Below are 22106 nucleotides of genomic sequence, written 5' to 3'. Positions count from 1 at the left end.
TTCTGCTTTATTTGTAAGATTATTTACACTGTATAGTCTCAGTGAACCATCATAATTATAAATGAACATATATGGAATGTGGCAAATAAAAATAAACTCAAAATTACCACAAAATAACTTGTTTAAGCTTAAAAAAAACTTAAAACCACCCTTTGCGTTGACCACTGATTTGCACTTTTGGCATTTTTTACATGTTGTTCATATAATTTCACAGTAAAACATCATTTTTCTTTCGTACCAATGAGATTCTGCCACTCGGAGTTGAGGTCGGCCTGGTTGGCGAGGCACCCCTTCATGACGTTGGAGCAGTAGTTGGAGCAGGGGGCGACGGAGGCCAAACCGCGGCAGTGAGGACAGTACACCAGCTTCATCAGCGCTTTCACACACTCGGGACTCAGAGCGACCTGCAAACAAGAAAGCAACCAAAACAGATCAGTATAATCCAATCTACGGCTTATCAGGGATCAGTGCAGACAGCCAAGTATAAGAACAGCCACTAGAGGGCAGTAATGGAGTGGTGAAAGCACATGGGCAGAGACACAGGGAAATGTTTGTAGTTTATCATCTATCAACAGTAGGTATGGGACGATGATCAGGGGCCGTCACCTGAAATTTGGGTGTCCCAGGGCAATAAGCCTCACATGGGCCCCACTCTAATACAAGTTAATAAGAAAAAGGTCCTATTCTGGGCCCCTAAGACACAATTATATAAAATGTCCCATGAACGATTATTGTCGACCCTTTTTATCACAATAAATGATATTATTGTGTATTGTCCTATCCCTATAACAGAAATGGGAAGAATACTTTGAAAATGTATTTATTTACAGAGTACTGATTACCCAAATTAAAATATACATATCACATATTTGGATACATGGGGTTTTGAATAATTATAAATAAAAGAGTTTTCTTATATTTTTATTTGTTAATAATTTCTGCACCCATATTGTACACGGGATCACGGGATATTATGCGCACAAACAGCGGTTGATGTAAGCTTCGTGGCGTAGGTCGGTCTCGTTTCGGCATGGCCTTCGTGGGCCCGTCGAATGGTGTAGCCATTGAATTGGGACACGGCTATTGATTCTCAACCACAGGTCGGAGACCAAAGCAGCCACGTAATCAGAAAATACAGTGCATTTAATATACGATTGGGCCCCTGGTTGTTTTGTTCACTTTAATGCCATGCTGTGGAACATTACAGCAATAACATGGAGAAAAGTAGGCAGGAGGCAGATGCTTGTTTAGTAAAGTTACACAGTACAACTTTAAATTATGCACGTTATGGAGAAGTTAAACAAGAAAAACTGTCTATTCTAGAAAAGTGAAGAAAAGGCGTTGCCATAAAGATAATTGTTTATAATTTAAAATGGCTGCGGTAAACATTTCATAGACCTTTTATTGTTTGGACAGAGCAGAGATAAAGTGAGGAGCCGCTCGGGGAGGCTCTGACAGCTGCTCTGTCATGTCTGCAGAGAAGAGCTTTGTTTTGATGACACTTAAGTTTTGATGTGTTTTGTGAGCCTGTGTTTTTTGGGTGGAGATCGGCTTTTTTCTGTGGCAGTTTGGGTGTGACCACAGAGCATCCATCGCCGCCGTTTCACAGAGACTCAGCCCAAAGAGGAAAACAGCAAAGATGAGGAAATTATGTTTATGTGGTGTGTCCCAACCTCAGGGCAAAACCAAATACCCCATAAACCCTAAAGCTGGATCATGGCTCAAACACAGGGCTGTGTGTAGCTCCACAGCCCCGCCCACTTCCATGTCCTCCCCAGATTCAGAAGTAAATTTTTCATTCTTTTCATCTTTCATTTTTCCCATAGACTTTTTGAAAAATTCCAATATCAAAAGTACAAAAACATTGCGGAGGCGAACCAGCTACATGGGAACCATAGACTGTATATATAAAAGGACATAGCTAACCTGCTAGCCGCTGTCTCCATCGACTCTGGCTCCAATTCACTTTACACTGAAAAAACATCGCTTCTCTTTCTGCAACTGCTGCTGCCAGACTCGTCATTTTGGTATTAAATGTTCTTATTAACCTGCTCTTCCAGATCCTGCGTTTTTTATTTCACTATTGTGTCTGTGACTCAAGATATGAACATTAAGGACAGACAAATCATGCGTCTTCTTTCCTCAAGGTTGTCTCACTAGTGTTAGCAACAAGTTTGATTGACAGTGTTGCTAACTGAACGCTTCCTGCTAAACCAGCGGTGTGAACGGGAAGAGGCGTTACCTTCAACAGCCTCGCTCCATTGGCTCTTTGGTTGCTATGATACTCAAGGTCAGAATTCCAAATATGAATGCTAACTGCTCTAGCCTTCATTTGACTGGAGCCAAACGCGATGGGTGACGTCACACTCACTTAGTCCACTACTTTATACAGTCTGTGGTGGCAACTAATCTCCATAATGCATTTATTTTGTGTTTTGAGTCCAAAAAACACATTCAAAACACAAGATTCATCAAAACGCTTTAATAACTTTGCAGTTTATAAAGTTTCAGAAACAAATTTTAGATACAATTATCGGTCTTGTGGTCATTCGTTACCACATAGCTGATAATCCCTAACTTTTCAAACTTTTATTATGAATTTTTCAGAAAGTCTATGGGAAAAATGAATGGGAAATTTACTTCCAAAACTAGAGATGGACGGTCACTCTTGAGCTCCATTTAATGACGTATCTTATCTTATCTTAGACCATATTATACGATTATCAGCAGAAGTTTTTGTCGAAAATGAAATTCCTCGTTATGAAACAGTGAGTCTCACCTGTGACACTTTCCTCACCACCTCCCCGCTGACGATGAGCCCCTGGACAAACGATCGCGCCGTCACAAAAGCTCGCACCACCTTCGTCTTCATGTCTCGCGGCACGTCTGCGAACGGGCGAAGCGTCTCCTGTTGCTTGGCGACGCACTCCAGGTAGTCCTCCGATAGAGCGACCTGCCAGACACAACCAGAGCTGTGAATGAGAGCGAGGGTGTTCTGGACAGTGTGAGTTCATTAGACTGTGTCCCTGGGGCAGTTTGTAGCTCTGTGAGGAAACAGGTGCAAGATGCTTTTTTAAGGGCCAAATTTGGAGATATTGTAAGAATAGATCATATAGGTCCAATTACTGCCTATTTCTCAAGTAAAAAAGACTAAACCGGGGCAATAAAACAAATAAACAAATGGGGATCTTGATTTGGTGTTTTAGGACTGTTTGTGGACCTTTCTCAGTTTTAAAGGACAAGCAGGTAAACCATCACACGCTCACACAGCTATAAAGAAGAGGATTCCCGTATTTTCCGGACTATAAGTTGCACCTTTTTTCATAGTTTTGCCAGGGGTGCAACTTATATGTGAAATCTATGTATTTTTGGCTGGTGCGACTTATACTCCGGAAAATATGGTGAGTGTGGCGTCACCCATAGCGTTCGGCTCCAGTCAAATGAAGCTCATCAAGGCTAGCAGGGATAGGGGCCAACTTGGAGCTTTGGAGTTTCATATTGGGATTCCTACTGCGAGTATCGTAGCAACCATAGAGCCAATCCGGAGCGAAATAAAAACACCAGAATCACGTAGAGCGGGTTAATATGAACATTTTAAGACCAAAATAACAAGTCTGACAGCAGCAGATACAGAGAGAGGGGCAACGTTTTTTCAATAGTAAGTGAATTGGAGCCAAAGTCGATAGAGGGCGCTCATTCTCACTTCCTGTTTGAAATGCGAGTGCAGTCTATGGTTTATACATTGTCCGTTCAAGATGCATAATGTAACTTTTTTGGCCGAGTTACCGTTACCTGCTTGTCTCCATGAAGATGTTATTGCTTTGCCTTGAATGTTCCACAGTATAGCATTAAACCCACATCCATAGATACAACCATGCGACGCCAGTAAGCTAAGTTACAGGTCGCATATGTGGACACAGAACCCTGCTCAGAGTAGAGTAAGAATCCATGTTTTTACTGCTAGTTTCGTATCGATAGCAAACACAATATATTATTACCGTGGAACATTCCAGGCAAAGTAATAACATCTCCACGGAGACAAGCATGTCCACCATAAAAGTCTCAAAGTGCCAGAAAACAGTGCTGTTATTAGACTCGAACATCAACACCTTTGTAGATACGCAGAGATGTGCTATTTAAAGAGTTTGAAATGTTTTTCTTATCGCAGGAATACAGCAAGTCGCTCATGAGGAAGTGATAATACCAGATGTGAAGCATTGTAAGCCCCAGTGACACATCTAAAAATGGAATCTTATCAGTGTGTCACATTGAAGTGAAACAAAACAGAACCCAAATCTTAAGACGACGGGAACGCTATGAAAGACTTAGCTCATGTCCACGCACGACGATCAAATTCATTCAGTCATAATATTTAAAGGTCCTATTTTACACAACATGACTCTTGTGAGGATTAAGACATGTTATAATGCTGTTAACTCGTCAAAAAAACATACCTGGAGTTGTGTTTTGTTTCATTCTTTCTACATCTCCAAGCTCAAAATGTTCTGTTCCACCTTGTGATGTCATGAAGTGGTAGTATTCAGGTTAACAGCTCCTTTTCACCATTGTTTTTTTTGAGTTTGGCAATTCCAAGGCTGAAATTATCCAAATGATTCTAGTGAAGGTGTGTGGAGTTTAAAAACACAGTGGAGCACTTCCTGTATTACCACAGGATGACATCACAAGGTGGAACAGAGTGTTTTCAGTTTGAGAGAAGAACTCAGCTTAAATATGCAGGGTTCATGTGTTAAACATGTGTGAACAAAACACAACTCCAGGTCTGTTTGTGATGAGGAAACATTACAACATACATCAGAAGATAGAATAATATAGGGCTCTTTAAAGGTGCACTATGTAACTTTCCTGGTAAAGTGTAAATTGTTCTACAGTATGGCAATTTTAATTTCATGCCGTGAGACATTACAGGCCACGCAATAAAACCTCCAAGGAGAAAAGCAGGTGCACCTGAATATTATTGCTTTGTTTCAATTGTTTCATAGTGTGAGGTGTTTAATGCCGTAGTGTAGAACATTCCAGGAAATAACATCAGAATGAAGACAAGCAGGTGCACTAGAAAAGTTACGAAGTGCAGCTTTAAAATTGAGCTTGAGTTTTGTTTCATTCACACATGTTCGAGCAACGCTTTATTATTAGAAAAAACATTAGAACAGAGATTAGAAAACAGTGTATTATGGGCCCTTTAATGCCATATTGTGGGATATTCCAAGCAAAGATATAACATGACAACATGAAGACAAACAGGTGCACTAGAAAAGTTATGGAGGGCAGCTTTAAATTTGAGCTAGTGAGCAAGATTGATTAGTAAACTTTTTTTAAGTTAATGTTTTTGTATCCACTAATTTACGCTGTATTCTTACTCACGTCAGAGGGGGCGGAGCTCTTGAATGTGCGTTCCAGGAGGCGGGACCAGAACTCAGACAGGGTTTCGTCCAGGTTTAGAGCCGAGCCGCGGTAGTACTGCCTCAGGTCAGTGTAGAGGTCACCAAACAGACGAGTGTTCTGGGAGTACAGGGGACCGAGAGGGGACAGCTTCTCCTGCAGCGCCCGCTCCGACTGGCTGTGCAGCTCCGTGAAGTAGGCTGAAACGGGCCGCAAAAACATATCGATGATTACGAGGGATGGGACAAGATCTCGTACCGCAAAATCTCGTGCCGCAAGATCTCATTCCACAAGATCGTATTCCACAAGATCTCGTGTCACAAGATCTCGTGTAAAAGACCTCGTTCCACAAGATCTCATTCCACAAGATCTCATTCCACAAGATCTCGTTCCACAAGATCTCGTGTCACAAGATCTCATTCCACAAGATCTCGTCCACAAGATCTCATTCCACAAGATCTCGTCCACAAGATCTCATTCCACAAGATCTCGTCCACAAGATCTCATTCCACAAGATCTCATCCACAAGATCTCATTCCACAAGATCTCGTTCCACATGAACTCATTCCACAAGATTGCGTTCCACAAGATCTCGTGTCGCAAGATCTCGTTCCACAAGATCTCATCCTGCAAGATCTCGTGAGACAAAACTGTCACAATGAGAAAAAAAAAAGTTTTAATCAAGTGTTGACATCATCTGTAGTTACAGTTGGATTACATTTTTTCCCCTTTTTAAACCTGTCACCTCCCACCTGTTTTCCCCGAGATCCCTTTTTGATGGGCATATGCAAAGGAGAAAAAAACGAAAAAAATGTACAATAAAAATAAATTAATAAATACTATTATTATTATTATTATTATTATTATTATTATTATTATTATTATTATTATTATTATTATTATTATTATTATTATTATTATACAAAATCAGGCCTAACAGAGAAAAGGATTATAAAAATAAATAAATAAAGTAAAATCATAATAATAATCCCTTCCAGGTCTGAATTCCCTCTATACAAAGTAATTGCAAATTTCTTCCGTCTAAAGACATCAGCAGAAATTACATTATACATATTTATTCAGAAAAATTATCTCATGAGATTTTTTTCCCAGGAGTTTAGTTTTTGGATTTGATAAAAGGCCACATTTCTTAAGAAGCTTGAGATCCAAAAAACAGCTCTACAGAGACAGCAAAATATTAAATCAAGTACTGGCAAATTAAAAGTGGCGAAGCCAAAACTGAACAATTTATTTTAAGAAATGATATCAAAATCTTGTCTAGTCTAGTTCTCGTGGACCCAATCTCATGTCCCGTCTTGTGTAAATTGTGTGTCGTCCCGCTTCTTCACAGCACTTTACTACACTACTACACTACACAACAGAACAGGGAAATAAACAGGTTCTTAGCATTTATAATTGTCATGATTTTGTCCTGGTGTAGACTTGTTTTGGCTCTGTTCTAGTTCAGGTTTAGTTCATGTTTCATTCAGGTTTAGTTTAGGTTTAGTTCAGGTTTAGTTCTGGATCTATTCGAAAGTGTTACCGCACCTTTAATAAGATTGTGTAAACTTTTATAATACATCTCGTCTACAGTAATGTTTTAAAATAGATTCTCAAACAAATAGTACTCATATGGCTGTTAAATAATAGAAATAGCAAAAATCACAAGTAATAGTTGATTATTCTCACATCTTCACTGTTAACGTCACTACTTCCTGTCCAGTTTTATCTCTATGAGGTTTTTGCAGAGTCAAGAGTAGGAGATGGATTTATTATGTATTATACAAGTCCACATATTGTTGACCATATGAACACTAACCATACGATAACAGTGTTCACATCCACCCTCTTACTAAAGGTTTAATTGAAAGTATTTAAGCGCAGATGGGATAATAGAGGCTGCGCAGTGTCTTCAGGCTCTGTGTTTGTGCTTCAGAGTCCGTGGGCCGGTGCCAGTCGCTCTAACCATGAACAGACGGAGCTCACTCATTCACAGCTCCTGAGGTGGCCACACTAATAATAATAAGGCTGTCTCCTCCTGCAGTCTGCTCAGCTCCAAATGACACTAAATATCCACACACACATCTAGTTAAAGCTGTAGATGACAACAGAAATGGTTGAACTACAGCTAATGAACTGACTCAAAAGGGGAGCGGGTTGGCTGTGGCAAAAGCTCTCAAAATGATTAGGATATTGTGCAAAAAGCGCTGTGTGTGCAGAGTAAAGATCGACCAATATGTTGTTTTTTTTGTTTTTTTTTTATGGCCGATGCCGATACCAATTGTTTAGAATCCAGAGCAACTAATGGCTGATAAGATCTGACGTTATTTTGGGCCAATACATAGGACCGATAATAATCAAATTTGGATTATTTCCCCAAATGATGTTGTTTAAATTTACTATAAACTTTTTACCACACATTTTATGCAGTTATCTCTTCAAAAAAAAAAAAAAAAAAAAAATGTGTGGATTTTTTTTTGGCAGCAGATCAACCAAAACAAAATATCACCCTCTGCTGGAGATTTATGGGAGTTGGAGCTTAGCAACGCTGTCAATCAAACCTGTTGCTAACGCTAGCGGGAGCTGGAAGTTCTTATTTAGAATGCAGCAGCTAGCAGGTTAGCTATGTCCGTTTATATATACCATATTTTCTGAACTATACATCACTCCGGAGTATAAGCCACACCAGCCTAAAAATGTATAATAATGAAGAAAAAAGCATACATAAGTCGCATTGAACTATAAGTCGCATTTTTTGGGAACATTTATTTTACAAAATTCGAGACCAAGAACATTTATATTTATTCAGCTACATGAAGCATCGACAGAACTGAACATGTGTCTGGTATATTAATATAAGGTCTTAACAGTAAATCAGATAACTAAAGCATTAAAAAAAACATTTTTACTCTACACCTCACTCTAAATCATTATGAATTCTTCATCCTCGGTGTCGCTTCTACGTGGCTGTCATCAGACTTGGCAGAACACTATTTTATTTTAGGGGGCATTTCTGTTCAGTCTTTCTCAGATGTCTTTTCAATTACCGTAATGGTACAAGAGCAGTAGATACTGGTACAAGCCTAGAGTGCCCTCGCACAGTGACAATAACGAAAATGTGAAATTATATATTTTAATAATTTCACACATAAGTCGCATCTGAGTAGAAGTCGCACTCCCGGACAAACTATGAAAAAAGTGTGATTTATAGTCTGGAAAATATGGTATATACAGTCTATGCATATAGCTGTTACGCTAAAAGGGCCATATATTAGTTTATCTCTAATGCAGAGTAGTGAAAAGGCAGGTTCAAAACTGCATACTCCAATTTTTGCCAGTAAATCTTTATAATCCAAACTAAATAACCAAATAAAAGAAAACACTTGTTTGACTAAGACACCATCAGCTCTAGGGCAGCGCTGGTTTAAACATTTTAGCTTGTACAACAGCAGTAAGACGGTCAGTTTTATGAGCCATTAAATGTTGTAATTAAAATTTAATTAATTTTCCATGTAGAAATGAGGAATATTACCTCATCACTTTGCATATTTTGACTTCACCACTTAAACAGCTGTTCGACATTCCAGCCAAACTGTGTATTTCAATGTTTTTTCTGACATGTTTATATTATTATGGATGTGTTTAAATTAATGTGTGTGAATGAGATTAATTTGAAATATGCAAGTGTGTTTTGGAGTGTTTACTATAGATATATACAGATACTGACACACCTACTGCTTACTCCAGGCACATTTGTACACTATATCTCTCCACCTCCCTCTGGTCTTATCCGTCTGTGGACCTGTCATTAGCAGAGACACTTCTTCACCTCTCTCTCTCTTTCTCTCTTTCTCTCCTCTTCCTCCCTCCATCCCTGTCTCCTCCTCAGATGTTGGGTGATGTGTGGACTCCTCAGTGGGTCAACTGCTCATTAGCAGAACAGCCACTGCCCTGAGGGGCTCCTGTGTGTGTGTGTGTGTGTGTGTGAATAGGGGTGTGTGGGGGTGTGTATGTGTGTGTGTAAATATAAATGTGTGTGATTGTGTGTGTGCATGTGACAGTATTTAAATGTGTGCGTGTGTGTGTGCATGTGTGAATATGTATGTGTGTGAGTGCATGTGTGTGTTTGCGTGTTGCCTGTAAACATCATCACAACAAAGCACTGTGTAGCTGTTGGCGCCCCCTATGGACAGCTGCACATCACATTAGCGAGTAGGTTTTTTATTTTTTATTTGTACCAAATTGTTGATGCAACGCTGCCGAATCCTATTAGTATCACCAATTTAAAAAATGAAATTGGAGAACGAAGGGGGTACGTCACAGCGGGCCTGTCACAGTCGAAACGGAGATTCATTTACAAAATGGCGTCTTGAAAAATAAGCGATTAAAGATCTCCTCAAACACTAATAAGTCCAAATACAACTTCTAAAATAATTCTGACCACATTTAGGATTGGTCAGGATTATTCCAGAGGCATTGAAGGATGGGTCAAATGCAAAAAAAACTAATTTCTCTATCAATACTTTGTAATGACGTTACACTGGTGGTGTTCTACATGTACGTACATGGGTGAAATGTTCATCAGTTACCATGGTGACACAACGCACACATTAGCAAAAACTGCCAAATTGTTTTTAGATTGTCTAAAAAATACAAAATGGATTTAAATGGAGCCTATGGTCAATACAAGCGTTTAGGAGTTTGATTTTCAACAAAAAGGTGAGAGCGGCTAACTGGAAAACTGTTGGCTAAAGCTAGCTAGCATGTGACTGTAATGTTATTAGAGAGACTTGTTTAACAGCACAAATCAGCTCACCTGTTTTTGCTAAGTCAGTTCTTTATGGTCAGATTGCATTATAATAAACCTCATATTAAAGTCTAATAAAGCCTCAGACAGAGCAGTGCCTACAGTTAGCTTCAAAGCAGCACTCTGGGTTCATATCAGTCTGTCTCCATCTAATTAATCAGTGCTTTATCTGTTGTGAACTTAAGAGCTAGTCGTTGTTAGCTGTGCCGAGAGCTGGAATGTGAAAGCTGCTTATAAACGTATCGTAGTGGATAAATAGGATGTTAGGAATGTCAGGAAAATCGGGAATGAGTTTGGATTAAGAGTTTTAGATTAACCTGATCTGTCACGGAAAACGGTTTTAAAATTGGGTGAAGGGTCTTTGATAATAAAATGAGAAAAAAACATGCATAAATCAGTTTAAACACGCTGAAATAATCCCAGAGTCTGGACTGTAAACACTGAACACATGAACAGCTCAAAGCTTCAATTTATGCACAGATTATAAAGGTGCAACATGGAACTTTTCTGGTGGAGGGTCTGCTGCCTGCTCGTCAGAGATGTTACTGATTTTTGGAATGTTCTGTACGCACACACATATACACACACATATGTTCATATACACGCATACACACACAGCACATGCACACATACATATTCACACACACACAACACACACATGCATACACACCCCCACACACCCCCACACACCCCCACACACAGCACACACACCCCTACATATTCGCACACACACACTCACACACACACAGGTCCGTGTTGATACTGACTGTCGAAGCTCCGGTGCAGGGCGTGGAATGAGGCCTGCAGCGAGCGACCCGCTTCTCTGATCAACGCCTCCGTCTCTCGAGCGCTCAGACCCGCCAAGTTCTCCTCCATCACGCTGGTGCAGCAGGTGGGGCCCTGGGGACACATCCGCAAGTGCTCACCTGGAACACACACGAACACACACAAACACACACAACACACATTAGTTTGCATCACAGCGTGGAGTGTGGGCTTAAGAGTTAATGGGAAAACATGGAAGTAACAGCTGGAGGTGGAAGATTCCGTTCAGATTCAGTTTGTTTATGGATACAGCACATTCAAAACAACTTCAGCTGATCAAAATAAAATCAATATGACAAAAAACTAAAATGGATAATACTGCAAAGGTATTTCTTCTAGATACGCAAAATTGAAATACTAAATATAACATCCAAACACTAATCAAAACATGTTTACAGAATGAGATTATCAAAAAAAAACTTGCGATGTAATCTTTAAAACGAGGATATGAAGTGGATTTGCTAATCTCTACTGAACTAAAGGTAAAAGGAGCGGTTAACTTGAAAACTACCACTTCATGACATCACAAGGTGGAGCAGAGCATTTTGAACTTTGGAGATGGAGACAGACTAATAATAAAGTGTTACTCAAACATGTGTGAATGAAACAAAACACAACTCCAGGTCTGTTTTTATAGATTAGAGCGTCTAAATCCTGTTGAATTTGATTACACTTGAGTACAGTATTTTTAAGTATTTTATGTATCAGAGCGGAGCAAATTTTCTCTGTCTGTCTTTCAGTTTTCACATGTCGAAGGTGTGAAAGAGAATAAATATTGACACACATGAACATCAGTATGGAGCGTCAAGTCCTTTTATGAAACCAGACTAGCTGTGATATTTGCATTTCATTTGACCGATTAATCCATTCGAAAACATGTATGTGCAGGTTCCAAGACTGTATAAAGACGTGGACTGAGGGATTACGCAGACATGTTCATATCTTGATTCACAGACGCAATAGTGAAATAAAAACACCAGGATCATATAGAGCGGGTTAATATGAACATTTAAGACCAAAATGATGAGTCTGACAGCAGCAGTTACAGAGAGAGGGGACACAGTTTTTCAATAGAAACTGAATTGGAGCCAGAGTGAAAGGCGGCTAGCAGGTTGGCTACGTCCATTTATATATACATGTTGTTGAATGACTCAGAGTTCAAATGTTTTTATGCTGGTTTGAGAAAAAGCGTGTATAATTACGTATAAGCGTGAGTCTGGGTCATGTTATGTAAAGTGAATGAAAAGGTAAGGACGCTAAAAAAGGGTTTATTGCTGATCATTTGAATGTTCTGTGCGTTGTTTTTTTTTGGTTTTTTTTGGTATTTGCAAAAGGAACAGGAAGCGGAGTAAAGCGCGGATCCCCTCGTTGCCAGATGTGAGGTTTAATGAGGCGGAGATAATAGCTGTTTCCATTGATCTGACGCTAAACGTGTCTCGAGATGTTCAAAGTCATCTCCAAACTCCAGACTGGATGAAATGAAATGATGGTGTTTTACATTTGCGATCGTAAAAAAGAAAGGAACACTGCCATGAAGGTGTTTACTACTAACAGAAACAGAACACGATCATGACATAACTGTTTCTCCTGTCAGTATTTTTAGGGCTGTAGTTGAGTAAGGAAATTCTCGTTGGACTAAAGACGTGTGCTGCCGATCGATTGGTTGACTAAAAAGTGGGCGTGGCAAAAGCTCTCAAAAGTATTACCATATTTTCCAGAGTATAAGTCGCATCAGCCAAAAAAAATGCAAAAAAATGAAGAAAAAAACATACAGTTCACATATAAATTGCATCTGAGTATAAGTCGCATATTTCTGTGTACTACACCTGCAGGGGGAGCTCATGCAAAAACTACTATTTATGTAGAAAAAAAGTACTGGGAAACTTTGTATTTAGATAAAGACAGAGTTAACTTGTGAATCATTAGTTTAATCTGAGTTTTTACAGATAAATACCAAAAAATACCAAATCTTCAGCTAACTATTTAGCTTTAAGTATCTGCGAATACCCGATATCAACTGATGTCAGGGGAGAGAATGAAAACAGCATTTATTTCCTTAAAACGAAAGTAAAATGAGACAGAACTGATCCAAATGTTATTATTTCTAAGTAACGGCAGAGCAACTTTGTAAAAATAAAAGTAAAAAAAAAAAATGAGACTTTCTGGGCCAACTACAACCAGCAACTAGTCACAATTGAATCGACTTATATGTCCAAGCAAGATATCGTCCATAGACTGTTTATATAAATGGACATAGCTAACCTGCCGTTCCAAATAGGACGTGATCATGGATGCACGTCCGGCTCCATCGATTCTGGATCTAATTCACTTTCTATGAGCTTCATTTGACTGAAGCTAAACGCTGTGGGTGACGTCACACTCACTTATAGAGTATCATTTTCGGTATCGGTTCAGTTTGGTTCATTCCTAAGTATGACCCCATCAACCGATTAATCGACAAAAGGACACAGGACTCCAGACTCAGTATTTTTGGCTTTTCCCGCAGAAAACTCAGACTCTACAGTGCGGCCGATTTTATTCAGATGAATTATTTATTACGTGGGGAATGCTACATCTGTAGACGCTAGCTACACCTGCAGACGTAGAGAGAGGGGGAGAAAGGGAGAGAGGGAGAGAGGTGGAGAGAGAGGGTGGGACAAAGAAAGGGGGAGGCACAGAGAGAGAGAGCAGAGAGAAAGAGAGGGTGGGGGAGGAAAAAAAGAAAGAGGTGAAAGAGGGAGGGTGGAGAAAGAGGGTGGGACAAAGAAAGGGGGAGACACAGAGAGAGAGCAGAGAGAAAGAGAGGGCGGGGGAGAAAAGAAGAAAGAGGTGAAAGAGGGAGAGTTAGAGATGGAGAGAGTGAGAGGGAAGTGAGGGGGTAGAGGAAGAGAAAAAGAGAATGAGAGGTAGAGGGAGGACATAGAGAGAGACGTGTAGAAGGGAGAGTGAGAGATGGAGAGAGAGTGGAAGGGAGGTGGGGGCTAGGGAGGGAGAGGAATGAGAGGTAGAGGGAGGACATAGAGAGAGATGTGTAGAAGGGAGAGTGAGAGACGGAGACAGTGAGAAAGAGGAAGAAGAGAGATAGAGAGGGAGAGAAAAGGAGAGAGGGAGAGGAAGAGAGAGAGTAAAGGAGAGGGAGGGTGTGAGTGATGGAGTGAGATATAGAGAGATAGAGACAGAAAGAGAGAGAGCAAGAGGGAAAGAGAAAGTCTGACAGAGAGGGAGGGAGAGAGAGAAGAAAACCAATACTTTTTAGATAATCTGACAGGCAAAATAACAGGGAGGTCATGATGGACAGTTAAACCATTTTCAAATTTTAAAATCCAAAGTTCTCCCTAAAAACGGCATCGTCCCCGTGTGTCTGACCCACAGAGTGACAGAGACGCTCGTGCACCAAACTGGAAATAATGAGCCTCTGACCTTCAAATATAAAAGCAAAACTGCTTCACTTCTGCCGTTTCCTCGTTCCTAAAGGCGAGGAGTAAAAATACAGATCTGACGTCGGCGGACGCTCGGGGAGTCGGTCTGCAGCGTCCGGCTCGAACACGGGACTCTGAGTCAGTGCCCCACAGCTCTGTGTTTGTAATGTGTGTGTCTCTACTGCTCCTGTCTCTGCTCCTCCTGTCTCTGCTCCTCCTGTCTCTGCTCCTCCTGTCTCTGCTGCTCCTGTCTCTCCTCCTCCTGTCTCTCCTCCTCCTGTCTCTACTGCTCCTGTCTCTGCTCCTCTTGTCTCTGCTCCTCCTGTCTCTGCTCCTCCTGTCTCTGCTCCTCCTGTCTCTGCTGCTCCTGTCTCTCCTCCTTCTGTCTCTACTGCTCCTGTCTCTGCTCCTCCTGTCTCTGCTACTCCTGTCTCTCCTCCTCCTGTCTCTACTGCTCCTGTCTCTCCTCCTCCTGTCTCTGCTGCTCCTGTCTCTGCTCCTACATGGGTGGGCACTTGGGTGGGTGCTTGGGCGGTCACATAAGTGGGCCCATGTGATGTGGGTGCCTGGGTGGGTGTATGGTTAGGTGCATTGGTGGGTGTATGTGTTGGTGCGTGGGTGGGTGTGTGGGTGGATGCGAGGTTGGGTGCATGGGCGGGTGCATGGGCGTGTCATGGTGGGTTTGGGGGCAGATTTGTGTGCTGGGGTAAGTGGAGCAGAAGAAGACAAGTCTGCATCATCACGTCCACATGAATGTTTTATCAACACGAAACGCCGTCTGAGAGAGGGAACGGGACGGAGAGAGGGAGAGAGAGGGAGGACAGATAGGGGGAGGACAGAGAGAGACAAAGGGAGAGAGAAATAGAGGGAGTGGGACAGACAGAGAGAGAGAGAGGGACAGAGAGAGGAGGAGGGGGGGCAGATAGAGAGAAGGGACAGCTAGAGAGAAGGGGGGGTGAAGGAAGGAGAGAGAGTGAGGTGGGGGGTAGGGAGAGAAAGAGGGAGAGAAAAAGAGAGTAAGGGAGGTAGAGAAGTAGGAGACAAAGAGAAAAAAGACAGAAGGAGAGATATGGGGATAGAGTGAGAGGGAAAGATAAAAAGAGCAACAGAGAGGGAGAGAGAGAGAAAACAGCCCCTGATCCAGACTTTTCTCACATGAGCTGAGGATATTTTGGGATGTGCTGGAAGAGTCCAGCAGATGACATCATCAGGTTTTACACAGTGAACAGACTGACAAACAACAGAGAGACAAACAGAGAGAGAGGGAGAGGAGGAGAGAGGGAGAGAGAGAGAGAGAGAGAGAGAGAGAGAGAGGAGGAGAGACAGACAGAGAGAGAGAGAGAGAGAGGGAGAGAGAGAGAGGAGGGGAGACAGACAGAGGGGACAACAGAGAGAGAGACAGAAAGAGAGAGAGAAAGTTGATCTGTCGTTACTTCAGAGATTGGATCAGTTCTGTTTAATTTTAAATAAATGCTGTTTTTAGTCTCTAGTATCAGTCGATATCGGACATTGGCAGATACTTAAAGGTAGAGTATTTGAATCAGGGCTATTTGGTATCAGGACTGAATGGCTAGATCCCTACAAATACTATCTGCATGATTATTTTGAGTATTTGAAGCACAGTCGAGGCCCATCCTGCTTAAAGCCAATAGAGTTTTAAATCCAGAGGAGCGGCTCAAAAGAAGAGGAGCCGCTCAGAGGAAGAGGAGCGGGGCAGGTCGTCTCTGAGGTTTCACTCGTGTCAACTTTGCTTCTTTACTTTCACTTTGATCAAGATACTTTCCCCAAACGACTCAGAGGCACACAGACACAGGCAGACAAGAGCAGACAGGAGCAGACAGGAGCAGACAGAGGCAGACACGAGCAGACAAGAACAGACACAAGCAGACAGAGGCAGACAGGAGCAGACAGGAGCAGACAGGAGCAGACAGAGGCGGACAAGAGCAGACAGGAGCAGACAGAGGCAGACAGGAGCAGACGGGAGCAGATGGGAGCAGACAGGAGCAGAAAGAGGCAGACAGGAGCAGCAGCAACAGTACCAGAAGAGACAGGAGCAGGAGCAGACAGGAACACCAGAGAAAGAAGAAGGAGATACAGGAGCAGAGAGTGGCAACAGAAAGAAACAGATAGGAGAAAAAGAGACAGGAGCAGGAGAGACAGAAGCAGACAGTAGAATCAGAAACAGGAGAAAAAGAGGCAGGAGCAGACAGGAGGAGACAGGAGGAGACAGGAGCAGCAGAGACAAGAGGAGACAGGAGGAGACAGGAGCAGCAGAGACAGGAGGAGACAGGAGCAGCAGAGACAAGAGGAGACAGGAGCAGCAGAGACAGGAGGAGACAGGAGCAGCAGAGACAGGGGGAGCAGACAGGAGCAGTGGATACAGGAGCAGACAGGAACAGGCAGGAGCAGCTCCAGCAGACACCAGCCCGCTACATACACTACAGTACATGTGGAGCGGCTAATGTTAGCATGTTGTTTGGGGTTTGCCATACCAACGAGACGTGGCAGGGCGTTTACCACAGACACATACGCTTTACTGCATTCCAGGGGTTATGGGTAATGGAGGCAGCTGGCATCCTGCTATAAAAATGTCATTTATTTAAAAGAACTCATGAACCATGGGCTGTGGCGCAGGACGCAAACTTACTAAAACATGTAGAGCAGGTCATGTAGCTGCGGCCACCAGGGGGCAGTATAGAGAAAGTTCACTGAGGGGTAAAAGTGGCATTCATTTATATACAAACACAAACATATATATACATATAAAAAATTACAGCATTATGGGTCAAAACATCTATTTATAATGGACTACTTTTGTATAGAAAAGATATTGTTGTTGTAAACATGTTGTAAAAGTCAATGCTTTAAAAGTCCAATTAATTCAATGTTAAAAACTGTAACTGACTTTGGAAATAATTCAAATAAATGAATAAAAAATAAATCAAATATTAAATAAAAATGTATTAAACATATATTATAAAAATACAAAAAAAAAATACAACAACAACAACAACAACAACAATAAATTAATAATAATAATAATAATAATAATAATAATAATAATAATAATAACAGTGATTATTATTATTATTATTATTATTATTATTATTATTATTATTCATTTATTCCAATGCAACAACAACTGAACAATCACACTCAAAGCATTAAAACTTTTGTAAAATGTGTGTTGATATAGTGCATAAGCAGCTCTGGAGATCAAAATAAATCCTCTGTGTTCTGTCTACGTCCAAATATGTGTTTTTTGCGTTTTATTGTACGATAATCAGGGCATGTGTGGTTAGCATGCTACTTGTTGTTATCATCACCGTGACAGCAAAACTCCGCCCTGGTCTCAGAAGGTTGTGAATAATTAGCATGGTCACAACACATGAGGTAAGTGAGAAATAACTTTAGTTCTGTTTTCAAAGAGATATTGTTGCAAGATATATGGAAATATTTATTTTTTATTTTATTTTATTTATCTTTATTTATACAGGGGGACCCAATGAGAGCACTTTGGCTCTCTTTTTCATGGGTGCCCTGTTTAAAATACAACACAAACCGAAAAAAAACAATCAAAACAAATAAGTCCATAAAAAACATCAATAACAAGTGCAGGTGTGTGTATAAAAGTTTGTTATCAGATTATTAAATTGCAGTTGTGTCACCAACGTGTCCAGTTTTGCTTTTCCTTGGAGCATATTCCATTTTTGTGAAGCAAAACAGCCAAAAGCCTCTTTCCCATCTCAGTTCTGGTGCGGCTCGTCCTTAGCCTTATGCAGTCATGTGATCTGGTGTTAAATGTTCCGGTATCAATAATTAACAAGCAGGTGAGGTACTCTGGCAGTTTTTGAAGTAATCCCTTATAGATAAACTTAATGCAGTGCTGTTCTCTTCTAACAGACAGTGATGGCCAACCTACTTTTTCATAGAGCGTACAGTGATGAGTTTCAAATCCATCACCTGTAACAAAGCGAAGGGCCGAGTGAAACAGTGGATCCAATGGTTTCAAAGCAAAGGCTGAAGTCTGCATATACACCACATCCCCATAATCCAGTACAGATAGGAAGGTTGCTTGCACTATTTCTTTTATGTAACTCATTGGGATACAATATTTGTTTCTGTAATAAAATGATAATTTAGATTTTAAACTGTTACATCATTCTGAGATATGTTTTGTAAAGGAGAAGTTTTCATCGAGCCAAAACCCAAGATATTTATAAGTGTCGACTCTTTCAATGGATGTACCATTTAGTGTGTAAAGGTTTGTAGCTTGCATGTTACTGAAATGTTTTTTAGAAAAAATCATATACTTAGTTTTACTTGCATTCAAAAACAGCTTAAGATTTATGAGGGAGTTTTGGATTTCATTAAAATCTTGCTGCAGTTTTAAAAGTGCCTGATCAGCAGAAGGAGCAGTTGCATACAAAACAGCATCATCTGCATATAAATGTATGTGGCTTTCTTTTAAATTGTGACCAATAGAATTAATAAAAATAGTAAAAAGTAGGGGGCCCAGAATTGAGCCTTGGGGCACTCCTTTACTTAAAGTTAAAAAATCTGATTTAAAAAAATATGAAGTAAAGAAAAAAAAAATTAATTGCTCTACTAAATTTTTGGCTGGTTACTACTTTGAGGATTTGAATATATATATATATATATATATATATATATATATATATATATATATATATATATATTTTTGTATATATATATCTCAAATGTATAAAGTAGTAAAAATAAATGCCCCCTAATATAATCAATTCAACTTTGAGTGTTGATTAACTCATGGAGTCAACCCCCTAATGGCCATTTCTTGAATTACACAGACATTACTCATCACAGCCGCTTCAGTTTTGAGCTTCGGAGACTGGCTGCTCGTCTACGAACCGCTTTTAAAAGTCATGAACTCCCTCTGCCCTTCGTTTTCTCTCTCGGAGGAGGAGAGATAAGCCGCGAGACGGGTTCAGGGTCGAATGAAATCAGCCTCTGTAGGTGATTTGGTTGCGTTCCCTGATTTGGCCCTCGAGCTTCAGCATATATTTAGCTAAGTCTGTATCCAGAGGGAACCGCACACGCGCAAACGGTCGATGCTGTACTTGTGGGGACATTCGCTGACATAACGAGCTGCCTTTGGCCTCGGGCTGATTTGGTTCAAAACTGTAGAGGTCAAATGAGAGAAAGAGACATTTTTACTTTCATTTTTGCTTTCCCCAGTGACACAGATCCAGCTCATCATCATTATAACAACCCAGATGTAATATTGGTGGCATTAAAGAGGGGGGATTTTACTTCTATGGGGTAATAACACATAACACATTTAGATCACAGTGTTTTTTTTTTATTGTTTTGAAAATGCTGTATTCACCACAAACAGCATATTATAACATGTTTTGTTTGTTTCACTTTTGTTTTTGACACTCCCAAGCCCCTCCCCCTTCACAGTGCTATCACATTACAATCAGCGTTAATGAAACTGCTGCACATCACACCAGGTTTGTGAAGTTGTAGTGTACAGTTATTGTTTGACAGTTATATATTTATAGAGACATGTCGTGTGGGAGCATGGGTGATGTAGGCTTGTGGGCGGAGCTTTCTACAGAATCTTACAGCTAACTGTAAAGAGGGTTCGAATAAGCCTCAGGAGAGATCGCTAAATTACTCAAACATGCATGGATGGCATCTAAAACCACTTAAGGCGTGTTTTTAGTGAGGGAACAATGTTATAACAGGGTAGAAAGCTCCAAAAAGATCGATTTTGTATAATACCCCCACTTTAATGTAATGTAATACCTGCCAATGAAATATATTTTTATTGTTGTAACTAATTTTTTTTGGAGTTAAACCTCATTTTGATTGAGATTCAGTAACTTCTAATCATCAGTGATATGCTTGAATCTTTTTAAAAAATCAGACTCAGGAGCATTTGAAAGCCATTTGTATTTTTAATTATTTTTTTAAACCAACTTAAAATCAAATCAAAAACTTTCAGCCTTAGCTCCTTCCCACACACCCCCTGGTTCATTACCACACATCACCTGTCACCAGCGCCCCACTGCTCCTGTCCTAGACGTTATATTAAATCTATACATGGAAAGTAAGTCTGGTGCTGCTCTATACGGTCTTTAAAGGTCTTATATTACACAAAATGGATTCTTGTGCATTTTAAGCCACGTTATAATGTTGTTACCTCCTCAAAATCATAACCAGAGTTGTGTTTTCTTTCATTCACACATGTTTGAGTAACACTTTATTATTAGTCTGTCTACATCTCCAAAGCTCAAAATACTGTCCACCTGATGATGTCATGAAGTGGTAGGTTTCAAGTTAACAGCTACCGTTTCCCGTTTGTTCAGTAGAGACTGGAAATTCCAGTCGTGGAAATGATTCTAGTGAAGGTGTATGGAGTTTAAAAACGCAGTGGAGCACTTCCTGTATCACCACATGACAAGGTGGAACAGAGTGTTTTCTGTTTGAGAGAAGAACTCAGCCTAAATCTGCAGGGTCTGTGTGTTAAACATGTGTGAATGAAACAAAACACAACTCCAGGTCTGTTTGTGACGCCCATTAAATCTCCCTAGTGATTTTTGTTTTGGGAACAGGCGGAAAATATGTCACATGTTCAAACATTCACTTTGTATCTTTTTTTTTTTTGTGGAAGAACTAAAGCCATCTACTCCTTTAGAGAGCTCACATTTCTGTATGATTGGTTAGAGTTAAGGCTTAGGGTTTAGGGTTAGGATTTAGTGTTAGACTTTAGGGTTAGGGTTTAGCATTAGGGTGTGGGTTAAGATTCAGCCTTAGGGTTTAGGGTTTAGAGTTTGGGTTTAGGTTTAGGATTCAACATTAGTGTTTAGGGTTAGGATTTAGCGATGGGCGTTTAGGGTTCAGGTTAGGGTTTAGGGTTTAGGTTTTAGGATAAGTGTTAAATCTGGGGTTAAATCTGCCTGTCACTCACTTAGAACCTGACAGAGACAGAACAGTAGAAGGACAATTATAAAACAGAGCTGCATTAAACTGAGATACTGAATCAAAGTGTCACCAAAATAGCAGATTGTGTTAAGGTGAAGCATATTCAGAGTTAGAAAATAATCAAAATGGCAGCTTCATCTGATCAGTCTCCGACCAACCTGGTTAAGTCGTCTCGTTTTGCATTTCTTTATGACACTCAAATCAGTACACTTTCTTCCATCTTTGAACTCTTTTCACATTTTACAGTTCATGGCATTGACTGTATATATTAATAGACATAGCTAACCCGCTAGCTGCTGTATTCCAAATAGGAAGTGAACATGGACGCTCATCCGGCTCCATCGACTCACGCTCGTCATTTTGGTCTTAAAATGTTCGGATTAACCCGCTCTACACAATCCTGGGGTTTTTATTTTGTTATTTTGTCCATAAATCAAGATATGAACATTAATAACAAACAAATCAAGCACTGTCTTTCCCTGAGGCTGCTCCCGCTAGCGTTAGCAACAGGTTTGATTGACAGCGTTGCTAAGTGCCCACTCCCTGCTAAACCAAAGATGCGAGTGAGAATGGGCGTTACCTTAAACAGCCTCGCTCCCGGTTGGCTCTTGCTATGATACTCGCGGTCAGAATTTCAAATACGTAACTCGGGTCCAAATTAGCCGCTATAACTGCTCTAGCCT

At 40.5% G+C, this 22106-nt stretch overlaps 1 protein-coding gene across 1 annotated transcript in view; it reads right to left on the bottom strand.

Moving 5' to 3' along the window:
* Nucleotides 1-22106, bottom strand: part of LOC117370359 (glypican-1-like) — a 79822-nt gene that overhangs the window by 10453 nt on the left and 47263 nt on the right. The window contains exons 2-5 of the mRNA XM_033965761.2: nucleotides 10975-11133; nucleotides 5383-5600; nucleotides 2780-2953; nucleotides 239-404 (exon numbers count right to left, since the gene is read on the bottom strand). Coding sequence (XP_033821652.2) covers nucleotides 239-404; nucleotides 2780-2953; nucleotides 5383-5600; nucleotides 10975-11133 — 717 coding nt within the window. The remainder of the gene's footprint in view (nucleotides 1-238; nucleotides 405-2779; nucleotides 2954-5382; nucleotides 5601-10974; nucleotides 11134-22106) is intronic.

Source organism: Periophthalmus magnuspinnatus, chromosome 4, assembly GCF_009829125.3.
Source record: "Periophthalmus magnuspinnatus isolate fPerMag1 chromosome 4, fPerMag1.2.pri, whole genome shotgun sequence".
NCBI classification, from domain to species: domain Eukaryota; kingdom Metazoa; phylum Chordata; class Actinopteri; order Gobiiformes; family Gobiidae; genus Periophthalmus; species Periophthalmus magnuspinnatus.
The sequence above is the reverse complement of the archived record's forward strand: the minus strand, read 5'-3'. Positions and strand labels throughout refer to the sequence as shown.